The following is a 14,452-nucleotide window of genomic DNA, read 5'->3' as shown; positions in this document are numbered from 1 at the left end:
CCAGCGCCCAGTTCCTGGAGAGCCCACCCTCCCCGACCAGCAGCTCTGCAGGCCCCAGCATGCCCCCTTCTCATCCCAGGCTTACAAGCCAAATTTTCCTCTCTCATCTGATACACTCATCTCCAGGACAAAAAACTCTGAAAAGAAGAAAGAGAAAAAAAAGCACCTCTGCTCTAATTCACTCTCATCCTGATGAGCTCATGGGAAAAGACAGTTCATTTCTTCCCCAGGTCCTCTTTTTCCTGGTCATAGGCACAGCCATTCACTTCCATTCTTCTCCTCTCATGGAATCAGAGGACTCAGCGAATGATTGTAACTGGGAAGGTCTACCAAGAGTGCCTGGCTTGACTTTTTCATTTTGCATAATGGGAAGCACGCCCAGAGGAGGAAAGTTATTTGACCAATATCATGGAGCATCCATCTTGACCTAATAAATACTGTGCTGTGCTTAGTCGTTTAGCCGTGTCCGACTCTTTGCAACCCCATGGACTGCAGCCCGCCAGACTCCTCTGTCCATGGGGATTCTCCAGGCAAGAATACTGGAGTGGGTTGCAATAAATACTAAACGACTCCAAACAATAAGGAGGAACATATAAATGTATCAAGGTCCTTCTATGTGTTGGGTGCTTTACCAATCACATCAACTTATTTAATACCACAGGTCTTATGGCCCACTTCAGATTAGACTCTGAGGTTCAAGAAGTTAGGTGACTTATCTAAAGCGACACAGCTAGTAAGGGGGCAGAGCTAGGACTCAAACCCTTGTCTTGCTACTTCAGGACCCAAAGGAGTTGCTATGCAGAGAGTGAATCCTAGGCTAGCTCTGTTGGAGGGGAAGGTCTGGGGAGGTGAGCCAGACGGTGGGTGACGGGAGAACATATAGAGAAGGTCATGGATGTGGCATTTAACGTGTTATGTTGACCAACACTCACGGTCACTGCTTTTGGCATTGTGACTGTGGGTTTCTTAAATCCCAGTCTAAGAAGTTCTCATGTGTAAGATAATCTTAAGAATTTTTTGTCTCGATTGCTACTTCCCAGGTCCAGAGATTCTGTGATGTGAACACTGCTGATGTTTGCATGACCAGAGCCTCACTTGGGATGTAAAAAAGTTCACTTTGAACCACTTAAGCAAGGAGGACCTGCAAGATGGGTTTTTAGGTTGCAAATTTCTGCCACTGAAATTCCGTTTCCCACTTTTGAGGCAGACCTCGCCCCCTAGTGGAAAGGGGTGGACTCTGCATCACAACAAATAGTCCACCCATAGAAGCGGAAATGAAAGTCGCTCAGTCCTGTCTTGACTCTTTGCAACCCCATGGACTATACAACCCATGGAATTCTCCAGGCCAGAATACTGAAGATTCCCTTCTCCAGGGGATCTTCCCAAGCCAGGGATCAAACCCAAGTCTCCTGCCCTGCAGGCAGATTCTTTACCAGCTGAGCCACAAGGGAAGCCCAAGAAAACTGGAGGGGGTAGCCTATTCCTTCTCCAGCGGATCTTCCTGACGCAGGAACCGAACCGGGGTCTCCCGCATTGCAGGCGGATTCTGTACCAGCTGAGCTACCATGCTCAACCCACAGGGGAGTGCCTCATTAATGTTCTCTATTTCATATTACAGGAAGTTTAGTTTTGAAAATAAAATTGGCCAGTGTGGTGAAACAGATTCACAGGTTTGTTGCTGTTGAATTTTTTCACTGGTGGAGGAAGACAGTTGGGTATATGGGGTTCAGTGGGGAGCCCTGCTGGGGAACTGACATGTTCAGATCAGAGTTGTTTCTGGGTGTGACCCCAGACCTCCTGCATCCAAGACCTCCTGGGAGCCTGGGAGTTAAAGTGCAGGTTCTTCCCAATGAATAGCCCTGTCGGGGCAAGTAGCAAGTGTTCAAGAAATACCTGAATGAAGCACCTTAAAAACTTTTTTGGGTTTCCCAGGTGCTGCTAATGGTAAAGAACCTGCCTGCCAGTGCGGGAGACATGAGACAAGGATTCAGTCCTTGGGCTGGGAAGATCCCCTGGAGAAGGGCATGGTAACCCACTCCAGTATTTTTGCCTATAGGATATCCGTAGGAAAATCCTATGGACAGAGGAGCCTGGTGGGTTTTGGTCCACAGGGCCACAAAGAGTCGGACACAACTGTAGCGACTTAGCACGCAGCACAAAACCTTCCGCTTTTTCTCTCTGGGCTGTGGAGGGAAGTGGAAACAGGTGGGCTCTCTGGCCAGACCTGAGGGGAGGCGCCTCCCCCAGCTCTGCCACTCCGAGGAAACTGGGATGCACAAATTTCGAACTCGCTGAAGCTCAGCTGCCACTCTCCCCGAGGTGGAAAACATGCCTACCTTACGGGGAGTTGGGAGGATTCAGGGTGGGCATCAAGTGTAGCATCTTTGGAATTTTATTTATTTATTGGCTGTTCTGGGTCTTCGCTGCTGCGTGGGCTTTTCTCTAGTGGTGATGTATGAGCTTCTTATTGTGAAAGCTTCTCTTACTGTGGAGCACGGGCTCTAGGGCCTGAGGGCTCAGTAGCTGTGGTTCCCGGGCTCTAGATTACAGGCGCAGTAGTTCTGGCACAAGCACTTAGCTGTTCCGCAGCATCTTCCCAGACCAAGGGACAAACGCATGTCTCTGCTCTGGCAGGCAGATTATTTACCACTGAGCCACCGGGGAAGCCCAAGTGTAGCTTCTTTGAACCAGAACTGTCACTCTGGGCCTGGGCCCTCCCCACCCCATATGGAAATGACGTCATCCCCTGTTCCTGACACCCCAGGTCGGGGTGTCTCCAACTGCTGGCCCTGGAGGCAAGGGATAAAGCCCCAGCCCTTTAGGCCGTTCCCCATCCTTTCCAGGGATACCTTTCTCCTACATCCCTGGCTTTTGGGCTCTCACAGTTCAACTGGTCACCCTAGGGAGGCCTTTTTTGGAATTGCTGTTCTGCAAGTTATTCCCAGTCCTGCGGACTCCGGGAAAATCTGACATTGCATATTCCAAACAGCTGAGCCAGGACAGGGGTTTCCCTCAGCAAGTGGGCAGTCGTTCATGTCTCAGCAGCACTTCCTCACAGCCTCTTCCCTCTTGGACATCTGCAGACTTGCTTTTCAGAAGCCTTTAGTTCTTATCGTCCCTGTTATCCCCTGGGACCTGGTAAAATGCCAGCAGGCTGCTCTGTCTGCAGAGCCAGTGATGTCGAGCCCCACCCCCACGTCTGCCTGGAGGCTGCTCCGGGGGAGCTGTTACCTGCCGCGGTGGCTCACAGCACCTGGGGAGATGGAGGCGGAGGCGCTGCCTTTTTCCCCTTTTATAGACAAGGAAGCACCATTCAGAGACAGGAAGCGATGAGAGACTTTTCTGACTTGGCACAATTATTTTGGAGGCAAGGCAAATTTATCATCGCTTCTCCTCCCAAGGCTGTGCTTCTCTGTTTAAAAAAAAAAAAAAAAAAAAAAACCCATCCTATTTAAGAACCATCAGGTTCTAAGAAAAAACTGATTGCATAATTCCATTTTGAATGGGAAGAAAACTCTAAGTGCATCTAAAAATAATTCGGGAAGGTCACCTGCCTAATGTCTGAATGATGGGAGTCCCACTGGATTTTATTCTCTTTGAATTTTCTCATTTTTTCAGACAAGCCTGTATTATTATTATATAGAAGTAGCATTTCAGGTAAAAAAGGAAACGATCCTGTTTATTTTAAAATAAACTGCAGCTCCCTGTGAAGACTCGGATGAATCTCTTAAACATGACATTGAACAAAAGGATGCAGGCATGTAAGAGGGCACGCTGCACAATCCTGTTCATTAAATATTCAAACTAAATGGCCAACGTAATGAATGTGAGAGTCTCAGGATGGTGTTTACCTTCGAGGAGCAGCAGTGCCTGGGAAGGGGTTCAAGGTTGGGGGGCACTTGGGGTCCTGATCATGCTCTGGTTTTTGATCAGGTGGCTGGGATGGGGGTGTGTTCACCTGCGGTGATTCATCAGCCTACATCATAGATTTTTAGCACTGGTTTTGAGTTTTTATGATAATTCACTAAATTCTTATTTATCTGAATGATGGTGTATTTTGACACAAGGAGACTGCCTCACTTGCCTGGCCTTGTCCCAGCCCTGCAGGGGTGGGAGGAATAATTGAAGTCATGTTTTCCAACAGGCTACCCCACTGGGTCACACCTATCAGTTCATCAAAACACCTCATATCAGGGACAGTCTGGAAAGCATAAAGTATCCCAGGGTTTTCGAACAAAATAAATATAATAGAGAGAACAGGGTATCGGTCCTCTGCTGCGAAGGAGGCTCTTTTAGCCCATCTGCTTCTAAGGTGATCATTAGACTAAATTTACCCACCTTGCTGTCCATACAGCATCAGCAATGCTCCATCACGTTCCCAAAGACACCGGATAACACTCTGTCATGGACACACTCTAAAGTGATCCCTTGTATAAGCCTCTCCCCTTGAGTAGAGGTACAACATGTGACCCTCTTGTAGCCCAGAGAACATGGCGAAGTTGATGGGTAATCACTAAGATGACCTTACATTATGCAAGGCTCTGTCTTAGCAGACCTTGTGAGAGAGACTCTCCTGCTGGCCTTGAAGGACAAACACCCATGCTCTGAAATGTCTCTAGAGAGCCCCATGTAGCAGGGAAGTGCAGGGGGATGCTAGAACCTAGGTGGCTTCTTCCCAATAACCAGCAGTCAGGCCCTCAGTCATACAGCTGCAAGGAAATGAATCTGCCAGCAACTTCACGAGTGTGCATATGGATTCTCCTCACTCATCTCTTCAGATAAGAACACAGCCCAGCTGCCACTGGATTGTAGACCTGACCCTGAGCAGGTGAGGCAGCAAAGCCACCTGGACCTTTGAGCCACCACAAGTGCATAATAATAAATATATGTTGTTTTAAGCCAGGAAACTTGTGGTGCTTGACTGCACTGAGATAGAAAACTAATCCACAGAGTGGGAAGAGAAACTCTCTTCCCTTGCTTTCTCCAAACCACAGAGGTTCATTTTAAAAGGTGGGACAGTCAGTAAGTCACTCCATATCTTATAATTCCTGGCTTCCCTTCCTACCTCTTCTCCTGCCAGGGTCAGCGGTCAGTTACGTTGTTCTGTGTAGCAGGCAGAGAATGCATCATGAAAGGGGGAGCCCTGCAGCTCCCCGCTGGACTATGTTGTTACTGCTGGTGCTCCCATCAGAGTGCTCCCAAATGTAATCAAGTCAGGGCTGGACTCAGGGTGTTTTGGGGTCAATGACGGCAACAGGCTCATGGCTCTGGTACTTTCCATCCTCAAACAACACAAATGGGAGTGCTATAGTTTGAATGTGTCTCCCTAGAATTCATGTGTTGAATTCTAACCTCCCAAGGTAATCTCATTAGGAAGTGGGGCCTCTGGGAGGTGAATAGGTCATGAGGGCAAGGCCCTCTCTCTGGGATCAGTGCCCTCATTAAAAGAGGCTCCAGAAAAAAAAAAAAAAAAAAAAAAGAGGCTCCAGAGAGCTCCCTACCCCCTCCACCACGTGAGGACATGGGGAGAAGACAGCCGTCTATGAACCAGAAAGCAAGTTCTCACCAGACAGCATGTAGAATCTGCAGGATTCTTGGACTTGATCTTGGACTTCCAGCCTCCAGACTGAGTAATCAAGTTCTGTTGTTTATAAGCCCCCCGCCCTCACAGTCTGCGGTGGTTTGTTATAGCAGCCCAACAGACCAAGACAGCGAACAAAAGTGCTAACGCAATCATTGCTAACTAGGAGAGTCAGCTGAATATTTGAGCAGTCCCTTTAATGTTATTTTATTTCTTCTTATGTGGACCAATGGAAGAAATTCTTCTGAAAACTGTTAAGATAATGAGAAGACGAATGAAAAACTTGCATAGATAGGGATGCCCACAGTCTGGATTTTCAAGGCCTAAAAGATGAAACAAAACAAAGCAAATGAAACTTTTAGGACAAATGCAATCACCCTCTAGAAGGGTTGAAAAGAGGAAGGCCTAGCAACTGTGTAAGGTGCCTGCTTCTCAACCCCGGCTGCATACCAAGAATGACGTAGGGAAAGTTTTTAAAACAAACCTGAAAAAATTAAGTCTAACTTGAATACAAAGGAGTGCAACAAACTTAAGGATACATCTTGATGGATTTTCCCAGGTGAGCACTCCTGTGTGGTCACCATCCTGATCATAATAAAGAACATTTCAGCTACTTCTGAAATCTCTCTCATATTCCCTCCTGGTCAACATTCCAGCTTCCCCTGCTCCCGCCTCACAGTTCAGTTCAGTTGTTCAGTCATGTCTGACTCTTTGCGACCCCATGGATGGCAGCATGCCAGGCCTCCCTGTCCATCACCAACTCCCGGAGTTTACTCATACTCATGCCCATCGAGTCGGTTGATGCCACCCAACCATCTCATCCTCTGTCATCCCCTTCTCCTCCTGCCTTCTGCCTGCACAAGGAAATTGCTATTCTGATTTCTAACATCATAGAGAATAACTTGAGAAGCTTTGAAAAATACTAATACCTGGGTCCCTCCCCCCGCACAGGAGAAGTGGTCAAGTCTGGGAGGCACTCAGACCTGGGGACTTTGCAAAGGACCAGGTGATTCTGATTGCAGCCAGGACTGGTGTGCACGTACACACCCATTCTCTGCATGGCAGTGAGGGCTTGGATTCACAGCCTCCCAGCACTGCAGACAGGCTCTCCGGCAGTTTCTGGACTGCAGTCGTCAGGAGTAAAGCCAGGTACTGAATCAACCTGGATGCCGGGGCAGCCCATTGAGGCAGATGACCTCAGTTCTCCTCGGATGAGCAATGGGCAGCTGGGCTGGGCCGTGGATTTCGGTGGAAGTGACAGGTGAAGTTCAGGCAAGAGTGGAGGTGCTGGCAGCAAGTACCCTCCACCAAACATCCCTCCTCCCCCTAAAAGTATCCTTCCATATTTATAAAAAGGACCTGCATGCGCGCATGCTCAGCTGCTTCAGTCGTGTCTGACTCTTTTTGACCCTGTGGACTGTAGCCCACCAGGCTCCTCTGTCCATGGGGTTCTCCAGGCAAAAATACTGGAGTGGGTTGCTATGCCCACCTCCAGGAGATCTTCCTGACCCAGGGATCAAACACACGCCTCCTGCATCTTCTGCACTGCTAGCAGATTCTTTACCACTGAGCCACTGGGGAAGCTGGAGAAAGGACCTGGTGTGACCCAAATCAAGCAGTCTGGTTTGACTTATAAAGTTTTCAGTATGCCCAGATTACATTCTAGGAGGTTTCTCTTTAGTGTTATTTGGAGCTGTGATAATCCTTTAAAAACCTAACAAACTTCACCCGCAGATCACTGGAGATGTAAAGTCAGTGATCCCAAAAAATGTGCAGAGGAGAGAAAGAGCAAAAAGAGAAACCAGAGAGAAAAGACAAGCACTCACATGGCTTTTGCAGGATGGCTTGACCAACCCGAACTTCTGCGTGATCTGGTTCGTCCTGAACTCTTGCCACTTGCCGTCCACCAGGGTCTGGGCTCTGATCTCGTACGTCACCAGGCGTTCTGCTCTCAGGCTGATGGGAGTGTTCTCATAGACCGCGGAGGCACATTCCAAGTCAGTGTGCCTTATTCTCTGCAAGAAGGGGGACCCGCCTTAGGTGGGACTGAAACCGGTGACCCAGAGTCAGCGAAACCTGGTTCCTGGCACCTCAGCCCTCCTGTCTGATGTGTGCAGGGAGCAAGCACTTCCCCATGGCCCCATTTCCTGAGCACACTTGCTGTTGAGTCAGTTGGCATTTGAACCCTCACCATGAGTAATGGCCGATGGACTGGGGTTTGGACAACTCAGGAAAATGCCAGGAAGTCAATCCGTATTGAATTGGAAGGTCTTCACATGGCTTTGCCAGAATTTAAAAACCGACATAGTATTCATATGAGCACTTCGACTACTGTTAAATAATTCATCTCTTCCATCCAGTAAAATCCATTATGGACGGAAATGCCTGAGTCACTGAAGACCAAGGACTGGCCCAAGGAAGAGATGTGACCCATTCAAGGACACATAAAGAGGTGTGGCTAAGCTGGAAGCAAACCCAGGATTCTCATTCATGTATCCATTCATGATCCAAATGTACCATCCCTACCTTCTTGATACTGTGATTGGCAGTGGTAATAGATATGGTAGAGCTTCCCTGGTGGGCCACTGGTTAAGAATCTGCCTGCCAATGAAGGGGACAAGGGTTTGATTCCTGGTCTGGGACAATCCCTCATGCCACGGGGCAACTAAGCCCATGCGCCACCACTACTGAAGCCTGAACACCCTAGAACCCGCGCTCCACAACCAAAGAAGCCACTCACTGAGAAACCCGCACGCTGCAACCAGAGAAGGCTCTCTCACAGCAATGAAGACTCAGTGCAGCTGAGAATAAATACATTTTAAAGAGATATGGTAAAATTAAAGATATGGTTTCTCAAGGAGCTTAAAGTTTACAAGACTTCTAATCAAATCCTAAGTGAAGCATAAGGGTCCACCATCAGAGTTGTCACCATCATCATCGGGGCCCTGTTCCAAGTTGTTTGCACAATTTAACACATTTAATACTCACAACAACCTAGGGAGGTAGGTCATATTACCTTCTCTGTCTTAAAGTTCGGGGGAGCGTAACTTAGGAGTTTCCTGGGCTCACCAGGACCATACAGCTCACCAGGCAGTTTGAATTCAGTCTCGACTCTGAAAGCCAGCACACCTGCCTCTCCTCAAAGTCCAGCAGGAGCTTGGAAGTGAAGGCCTTCACCCTCCTGACTCCTCCAGGGTCCTGCCCACAGCTCTGCTTTGCCACCCTAAACAAGACCATTCCCTCTGTCTTTATAGGCACTACGCGCTACCTCCATGAAAGAAGGGCCACCTGTAAAACATCACCCAGCATGTACAAATTGAAAGCAAGTTGAAAGATCTTCCTGGCAGTCCAGTGGTTAAGACTTTGCCTTCCAATGCAGGGGATATGGGTTCGATCCCTGGTTGGGAAGCTAAGATCCTGCATGCCTCATGGCCAAAAAACCAAAACATAAACAGAAATAATATTGTAACAAATTTAATAAAGAATTTTTAAATGGTCCATATAAAAAATCCTTAAAAAAAGAAAGCAAATGAACTGAGCTCCAGATGTGGTTTCAGAGGACTAGCATTTAACCCTGGCCTTAGCAGTGGAAGCCATACAAACATGAAGACATTCAGTTTTGAGATCCTCATCCGTTAAATGGGCTAATAACAGCAACCTCACAACGTTGTTGCAAAAATCAAATGACATCACACCTATCAGCCTGATTAACACCAGGCCTACAACACATTCCAAATGGATTAGCAATTCATGTTTAATCAATTATTATTAATTCAATATGAACCGACTGAATCTCAAAGGCTGTTTCAGAGACATACCTCTCCTATGCTCTGTCCTCCTTACCTGCATATGAAAACTATAGGAGGTACTGTCATGCTTGACTCCTTTTATCTCAAAGAAGAATCCATATATGGTAATCACTTTTGAATGTGTCGTATACTCCTAAATGAGGAAAGGTAAGCAACAAAGTGACATGGAAAAAAATCTTCAGTATTCAAAGGGAAGAGGATATAGCAAAACCAATTCTAGATACAAAAACTAAAGGGATTAATTTGTGATTTAAAACATGACAACAATTTTAGCCTAGGAAGGAGAAGAAAAGACAAACTGTAGTGACTTTACAAATCTTTACAGGTTGGCACTCAGGGGCTATGCTTTTCACTCTGCATGCCCCTTAGTGGGGAGAAGAATGAGTTAAGCATGTTCTTAGATGACCCTCGGTCTGCAGACCTTTAAAACAGAGTGTTTCGCTACAATTCAGTGGCCCTAAGAGACCCTCCATGCCCACATGCATTGCAGGGTGTCCTGGCCACTGCTGTCTGCAGTCTGTCCACTTGGACAGATCTCTGCAAGCAAGGGGCTGGACCCAGCCCATCCAGGCTTGACCCAGGGGGCAGTATCTGAAGATAGATTCAGGGCCCCAACCCCCTAAAATATGAACACTGTTGGGAGCACTTCTTGGGTGGCTTTAGTGAAGATGGAGGGTTGCAGCCATTTCTTGGAGAATCATGCCTGTCAAGGGATCCCAAGACAGTGCAGCTCCCAGCCCCTCGGACTCGTCTGGTGGCTGAGTCCCCAGGTGCTCTGCACCCAAGCTCCCAACTCACAGCTGGTTTGAGTCTGGGCTCCATCAAAATAGCTGCCCAGAATAGCCACCCTGGCAACCTTAAGCACGGGCTCAGAGTGGAATCTCTTCTTGAGCGGTTGGCAGCTCACCATATTTGTGGGGAAGAGGATGACCAACTCATCCCAGGTTGTCCAGGTCTTTCCTGGCTTTAGAACAGAAAGTTCTACATCCCCAGGGAAATGCCTCCAACCCTGAAAACTGAGTCAGCTGGTCAACCTCATGGGGCAACATAGCTGTGTGTATCAAGTTACTGAATGGCCTACGCCAGGGCCCCGTTTTGTGAATTTTACCCCTGAGGGGGTGGCGAGTGTTTAAGAGTTACACCTACAATTTCCTTTTCTGCCTTGGCCATCTTGCCACAGGTAAGACTTGACCACAGCCATTGTACAAAGGTCTCTAACCAAGCACGAGGTGGGATGGTCCTTCCCCTTGCTCAGCCCGGTGGTCAGTACCTGGTTAAAAAGCAGCCCGAATCTCACCGCCTGGGTGCTTAGGTCTTTCACGTGGGCCATGTCGCCCCCATTCTCCAGCTGAAAGGAAAACACACACCACTTACCAGCAACCTGATTCCCCAACATCTTCACTGCATTGATCCCAACGTCCCTCACTGTGTTCAGAAGAGTTCTGTCTCTGGAGCCTATATTCACCCATGAATCCAGTCCACAATACTTACTGAAAACCTGCTAACCAGGTACCATGCTCAAGGATTTCACAGGATGCAAAGATGAAGACACAAAAAATGCCCCAGCATGTTTTTTCTTAGCTGAGAAATAAAATGTGTTTATTGGGAGCCCAATCACAAGGCAGAGCATACTCTTGGCTACAAAGTCAAGAGCAGGTACTGCCCCATATGGCAGGCTCCACATGAGGGCTGGGGTCAGGAGGGAGCAAATTTCAGGAGGATGACATTGGTGGTTGACGGCAAAAGGGAGGAGGTGTGTGGGTCAGAGGGATATGAAGAGGGAGGTGGGGGATTCCCTGAGGAGTCCAGCCCCAGCCCCGAGACTGTCCCCTCTTTCTCTGTCACCCCTCTCCTTCTCTGCTCCATCAGAGCACAGTTCTGAGCTATGTCCCCAAAGAGCACAGCTCCATGGAGGCCTTATCTACTGTGCAGGGGCCACTGAGCCCTGTGGTTTGCACATTACAATAGGTATTTGTTGAGCTGAATTGAATTTTAACTAGTGACTCATAAACCTTCAGAACTCAAACACTGCCCCATTTCATCTCTGAAAACGCACGATTGGAAGCACATAAGAAGCACAATAGTTTGCATGGACAATTCACAAAGAGGGAAACACCACATGGAAAAATACTCACATTTACTAGGAATAAAGGGGATGTATATTAAAAAATGAAATGCCACTGTTCACTTCACAATTGACACAAGTGATGGAAAAGGAAAATGTTGCTGAGCTCAAAGGAAGGCACCTCATTTATCACTGGGGAAGGAGTAATTTGGTCCCAAATTTGCTAATATATATCAAGAACAAAAGTGCACATTCCTTTTGGGGCCAGTATTTTTTACTCTTCAAATTATCCTATAAGAAAATAATTCTTAGTCAAAATAAACCATCATGTGCAAATGCATTCACCATACAGTCTATTTATAATAGTTAACAATCAGAAACACCATGACTTTTCTGCAACAAAGGAGAGGCCAAGTAGCACTGGCCAGTCACCAAGTGGTAGGGTTAGGGTTAGGTTTTGTAGCACATCCTTTTGGTGAAAGAGTTTGCAGCCATTAAAAGTGGTGATAAAAGAACATTTCATTAAAAGATAAAAGAACAATGTATTTTTTTTTTTTTAAGACTGGAAGGTCATGTGCAATGAGACGTTAGTAGTAGTTGTTTTGGGTGATGGGTCTGATGGTATGCGTTTGCTTTCTTTCAATTTCTCTGCATTTTGAAAATGTCAATAACAAGTACCATGACATTTGCATCTGTGAGGGGACTCAGTGTGGAGGGCCGTGTGGCCAAAGGCCCCTGACTTTTCAGGTCAACAGGGCTGATGCTCTAAACACCTGGGCTTCAAGGCAGGGCCACCTCCCTCCTCCCCTCAAGGCTTGGCTCTGTCCACTTCCCCTGGGGAAGGATCCAGATACTTCCCGACCTCAGAAGCCCAGAGGTTTCAAATGCAAAACACATCCCCAGAAAAAGCAAAGGCAATAAATTTCGATAACTGTTTCCTTGCTGAGTTGGCGACTCACCGCATGGTAGTGGTTGGAGGTAATCCGGACCAGCCAGGATTCAGGGAAGAAGTTTATGTGCCTAAGCTCTTCCAGATCCTTGCCTGGGAAGAAGCACAAAGGGAACATTCTTATGGATTTATTCCTAACAGAACCGCAGGAGTCTTGTTTACGGAGGGGAAGAGGAGGAAATTGGGATGCTGAGGATGGGAGAGCATTCCTATCCCATCCTTAGACATACGGGACCCAAGTGAGACATTTCAAGGCACTTTCCCCCAATGTGTTCACAGCCAGCCTCCCCCTGCCCCCCGCCCACAATCCTGCCCTGGAGGGAGGATTGAGATCTGATAAACAAGTGTTTTTGGAGTATCTAGAAGCCGTTTGGACAAATCTATCTGGGCTCCATCAACCATTTGTTGGGTTTAGAGCGACTCATTCAATCTGGATGACTAGAAATGGCTTTGAAAAAGTTCTCCAATGTCCTTCCAGATGCAAAAACCTCACCGATTGGCCATCTGGGCTGCCCCAAACACACTCCCCAAGAGTGCCCACTTTTTTCAAGTCATGCCTTGGGCCCAGAGCATAAGGATGAGGAAACTCTAGCCTGGAGCACAGGCCCACAGTTTTCTGCCAACCCACCGAGCAAGGGAATGACCCAGAGGGGCTGCCGCACTAAGAGGCCAGGCCCTTGGTTAGTTGGCAACAACCCAGTCCTGGGTGCCGAGTGCACTTTCACAACCACTGAGGCCCTTCCATCCATCGTCATGTTTCATAGAAGCTTTGATTATCCCCATTTTACAGACAAGGAAACTGAGACCGGGCGGCTAAGTGACTTTCCCCAAATCACACACCTTGGAAGTGATAGAGCCAGATCTTGACCTCGGCTGATTCTTTTGGAAATGGCTGGTGGGCTTCTCTGGGAGTGCTGAGGGGCGAGGCAGCCAACGGCCTCCCCTGGACACCCTCCCACGGGCAGGGCTTACCTCTGGTGATGCTGTGCAGACGCAGGCAAAGGAAGAGAGGGATCAAGTTCTGTCCCACGTCCCGGTCCAGAAAGGAACAGTTCTTGGGGAAGCTTAGCAGAGAGGCAAAGAGGATAAAAGGCTTTCAGAACCCTCCTTTCTGGAATAGGCTGGAGCTCGTGAAAGTCACATCAGAGGCCAGTGATTCCACCCACCAGAGGCAGATGGTGCCTGGTTCTCTCTTGGGTGGATGGGGAGTGCAGAAGCAGAGGGCGGCTGCCACTGAGGTCGTAACGAGACATAAGGCTACATATCCCTCTGGGCACCACATAGTGGGTGCCTGACAAATACTTATTAAATGATGATGGAACACATGGGACTGTACAGAGGGTTTGAAGATACATGTTCTCACTTGAGTCTCACAAGCTTCTCAAGGGGGCAGACAGGACTAAAACCATCGGCTCCATTTTACAGAGGAAAAAACAACGACTCAGCCAGGACTTGAACCCATAGCTGCTGATTCTTCCTGTACCTTGAGTAACTGGCCAAAGGGCAGTTGAGGCATTTCAGGAGCATTTTCTGGGACTTCCCTGGTGGCTCGGTGGTAAAGAACCCGCCTGTTAATGCAGGAGACACCAGAGACACGGGTTCTGTCCCTGATTCTGGAGGATCTCACGTGCCACGGAGCAACTAAGCCCATGTGCCATGAAGGCTGAGCTGCTCTAGAGTCACAACTACTGAAGTCTGAATGCCCCAGAGCCCGTGCTCTGCAACAAGAGAAACCACTGCAGTGAGAAGCCCCCAAGTGAAAAGCCCATGCAGCAACAAAGACCCAGCACAGTCAAAACTAAATAAAATTGTTTTTAAAGAAGCACTTTCTGGTAGAATTAAAAGGCAAGGTCAGATGAGTGGGTAACTCATTTTAGCAGCTGGTTCCGGGATCAGCTCTCTGCGACACTGTTAATACTAAACTTGGTTAATTTCCACACGTGGCTGACGTCAGGGCCGGGCTGAGATCACACTCACCTTGAGAAGACACGTACACACATCCACTCCTGTTTTGAAACAACTTGCTTTGTAAAATAGTCACTTTTGAC

At 47.9% G+C, this 14,452-nt stretch overlaps 1 protein-coding gene across 1 annotated transcript in view; it reads right to left on the bottom strand.

Moving 5' to 3' along the window:
- Nucleotides 1-5,761: 5,761 nt before the first annotated feature.
- The window catches only part of BTBD16 (BTB domain containing 16), a 51,326-nt gene continuing 42,635 nt past the window's right edge, over nt 5,762-14,452 (bottom strand). Inside the window, exons 11-16 of the mRNA XM_061163181.1 lie at nt 13,377-13,468; nt 12,415-12,497; nt 10,661-10,738; nt 9,425-9,523; nt 7,408-7,596; nt 5,762-5,904 (exon numbers count right to left, since the gene is read on the bottom strand). Of these exons, the coding sequence (XP_061019164.1) occupies nt 5,836-5,904; nt 7,408-7,596; nt 9,425-9,523; nt 10,661-10,738; nt 12,415-12,497; nt 13,377-13,468 (610 nt within the window). The 3' untranslated portion in view covers nt 5,762-5,835. The remainder of the gene's footprint in view (nt 5,905-7,407; nt 7,597-9,424; nt 9,524-10,660; nt 10,739-12,414; nt 12,498-13,376; nt 13,469-14,452) is intronic.

The sequence above is a fragment of the Dama dama genome, chromosome 15 (genome assembly GCF_033118175.1).
Source record: "Dama dama isolate Ldn47 chromosome 15, ASM3311817v1, whole genome shotgun sequence".
In the NCBI taxonomy this organism is placed as follows: domain Eukaryota; kingdom Metazoa; phylum Chordata; class Mammalia; order Artiodactyla; family Cervidae; genus Dama; species Dama dama.
Note: the sequence above shows the minus strand (reverse complement) of the source record. Positions and strands in the feature narration are given on the sequence as shown.